At 38.5% G+C, this 1,921-nt stretch overlaps 1 protein-coding gene across 1 annotated transcript; it reads right to left on the bottom strand.

The window, feature by feature from the left end:
- Positions 1–87: 87 nt before the first annotated feature.
- On the bottom strand, positions 88–1,059 carry LOC105996892 (olfactory receptor 12D3-like). Its single transcript, XM_013031132.1, has one exon. The coding sequence runs from the start codon at positions 1,057–1,059 to the stop codon at positions 88–90; it is 972 nt and encodes a 323-aa protein (XP_012886586.1).
- Between the last annotated feature and the right edge of the window lie 862 nt (positions 1,060–1,921).

Below are 1,921 nucleotides of genomic sequence, written 5' to 3'. Positions count from 1 at the left end.
TAATTAAAGATATCTAACAAACATATAAAAGGTAGGAAATATTGATTCAATGTAGATGAGGAATACTCATTGAAGTATGTGCAATTTTCATTTGAATGTTGCAAAAGGTTTTCTTCTAAGTGAAAACTTTAGCAAAAACTTCCTCTGGAAGACTCTTTTGAGAGCCAGCATAACTTCCTTATTTCTAAGAGTATAGATCAGGGGATTCAGCACTGGAATGACAGTTGTGTGAATGATACCTGCAAACTTTTCCTGTATTATCGATTCAGCAGAAGTAGGAGGAATGTAGTTAAGCCCCACAGTGCCATAAAACAGAGACACTACCATAAAGTGGGAGGCACAAGTGGACATTGCCTTCCGGAGAGCATTACAAGACCGGTTCTTCCACAGAAGAAAGCCAATAATATAGAAGTAGGAAAGGACAGTGAGGAAGCAGGCCGCCATGGTTAAGCTGCAAGTGACAACAGAAACAAGCCACCGATTGATCTTTGTGTCACCACAAGCCAATTCCAACAGAGGCTTGACATCACAGAAGTAGTAATTGACTTTCTGAGAGTGGCAGAAGTTCAGGTGTGCAGTCATCACAGAATGCATCAAACCATAGAAGAAGCTGCTGACCCAGGCCACAGCGGCCATCAGAACACACATCTGGGGGTTCATGATGAGAGGGTAGCGAAGTGGGTTGCAGATGGCTATGAATCTATCAAATCCCATAAGGGTTAGCAAAAATGCTTCAGTACAACCCAGAAAGTGGAAAAAGTGAAGCTGAGTGATGCACCCTAGGAAGGATATGGTGCTTTGCCTGGAGAGGACGTTGGACATTAGCTTGGGCAGTGTCACTGAGGCACAGCAAATATCCAGACAAGAAAGATTTCCCAAGAAAAAGTACATGGGGGAGTGCAGTCTCGGCTCTGAGATGACAACCACCAATATGGCCTCATTTCCAAGCAGGTTTATCACATATAAAATGAGGAAAACCATGAAGATTACAGGCTGTAGCTCTTGAACATAAGTCAATTCCAACAAAAGAAATTCCTTCACTACGGTGTTGTTCTCCATTGCTTGGAAGAGAAAAGATAAGAGAGGCAATTAATGTTAGTCAGATAGGCATTTTGTGACAAATACCTCACAAAACAACCTATTGATAGTTGCATTTATTTGGCTCACTGTCTCAGAGATTTCTATCATTGTGACTGAGCAGAGTATCTCATATGAAGGCAACCAGGAAACTGCACAGTGCTTACAGTGGTTGGCTCTCTCCTTTTATTCTATCTGGATCCTCAGGCTAAGGGAGAGTCTGTCCAATATTTGGAGCAAGTCTTTCTCTTGATGCCAACTTCTCTGTAAATACCTCTCACAGATATATCAAAATGTAGACGTCACTATTCTCCTATGTATTACTTAGTCTAATCTAGTGTACAGTCAAGATTAATCATCACATATATACCTGAGGAATCAAAGTCAGTTTACAATTGAAATATCTGCCCACCTGAATTTATTGTTGTACTATTCACAATGTCCAGGTTATGAGTATCAGCCTAGATGCCCTTCAACACATGAGTGGATAAAGAAAATATGGGTTCATACACAATGGAATATTATTCAACGTACAATGAAATTGTGTCATACGAAGGGAAATAGAAGGAACTAGAGATTTTCATGTTAAAACAAAAATAAGTTCAACTCTGAAAGACAAATATGTTTTCTATCATATTTGAGTCTAGATAATTTAGCACAAAAAATTGAAGGAAGATTATTTTGGGTTAGGTTGGAACAAAGGGAGTATGGTAATAAGCAATAGTGATAGGTGGTGGATATGATCAAAATATATAATATTCAGGTATTAAAACATCACATTAAAGCCTATTGTTTACCTATGACAATAAGTAAATATATTGCAATATACATTTTAATTTCTATT

This window comes from Dipodomys ordii, unplaced genomic scaffold, assembly GCF_000151885.1.
Source record: "Dipodomys ordii isolate 6190 unplaced genomic scaffold, Dord_2.0 Scaffold138, whole genome shotgun sequence".
In the NCBI taxonomy this organism is placed as follows: domain Eukaryota; kingdom Metazoa; phylum Chordata; class Mammalia; order Rodentia; family Heteromyidae; genus Dipodomys; species Dipodomys ordii.
The sequence above is the reverse complement of the archived record's forward strand: the minus strand, read 5'-3'. Positions and strand labels throughout refer to the sequence as shown.

What these genes read in the sequence shown, in the direction of transcription:
- LOC105996892 (XM_013031132.1), bottom strand. Translation starts at nt 1,059, where the DNA reads ATGGAGAACAACACCGTAGTGAAGGAATTTCTTTTGTTGGAATTGACT.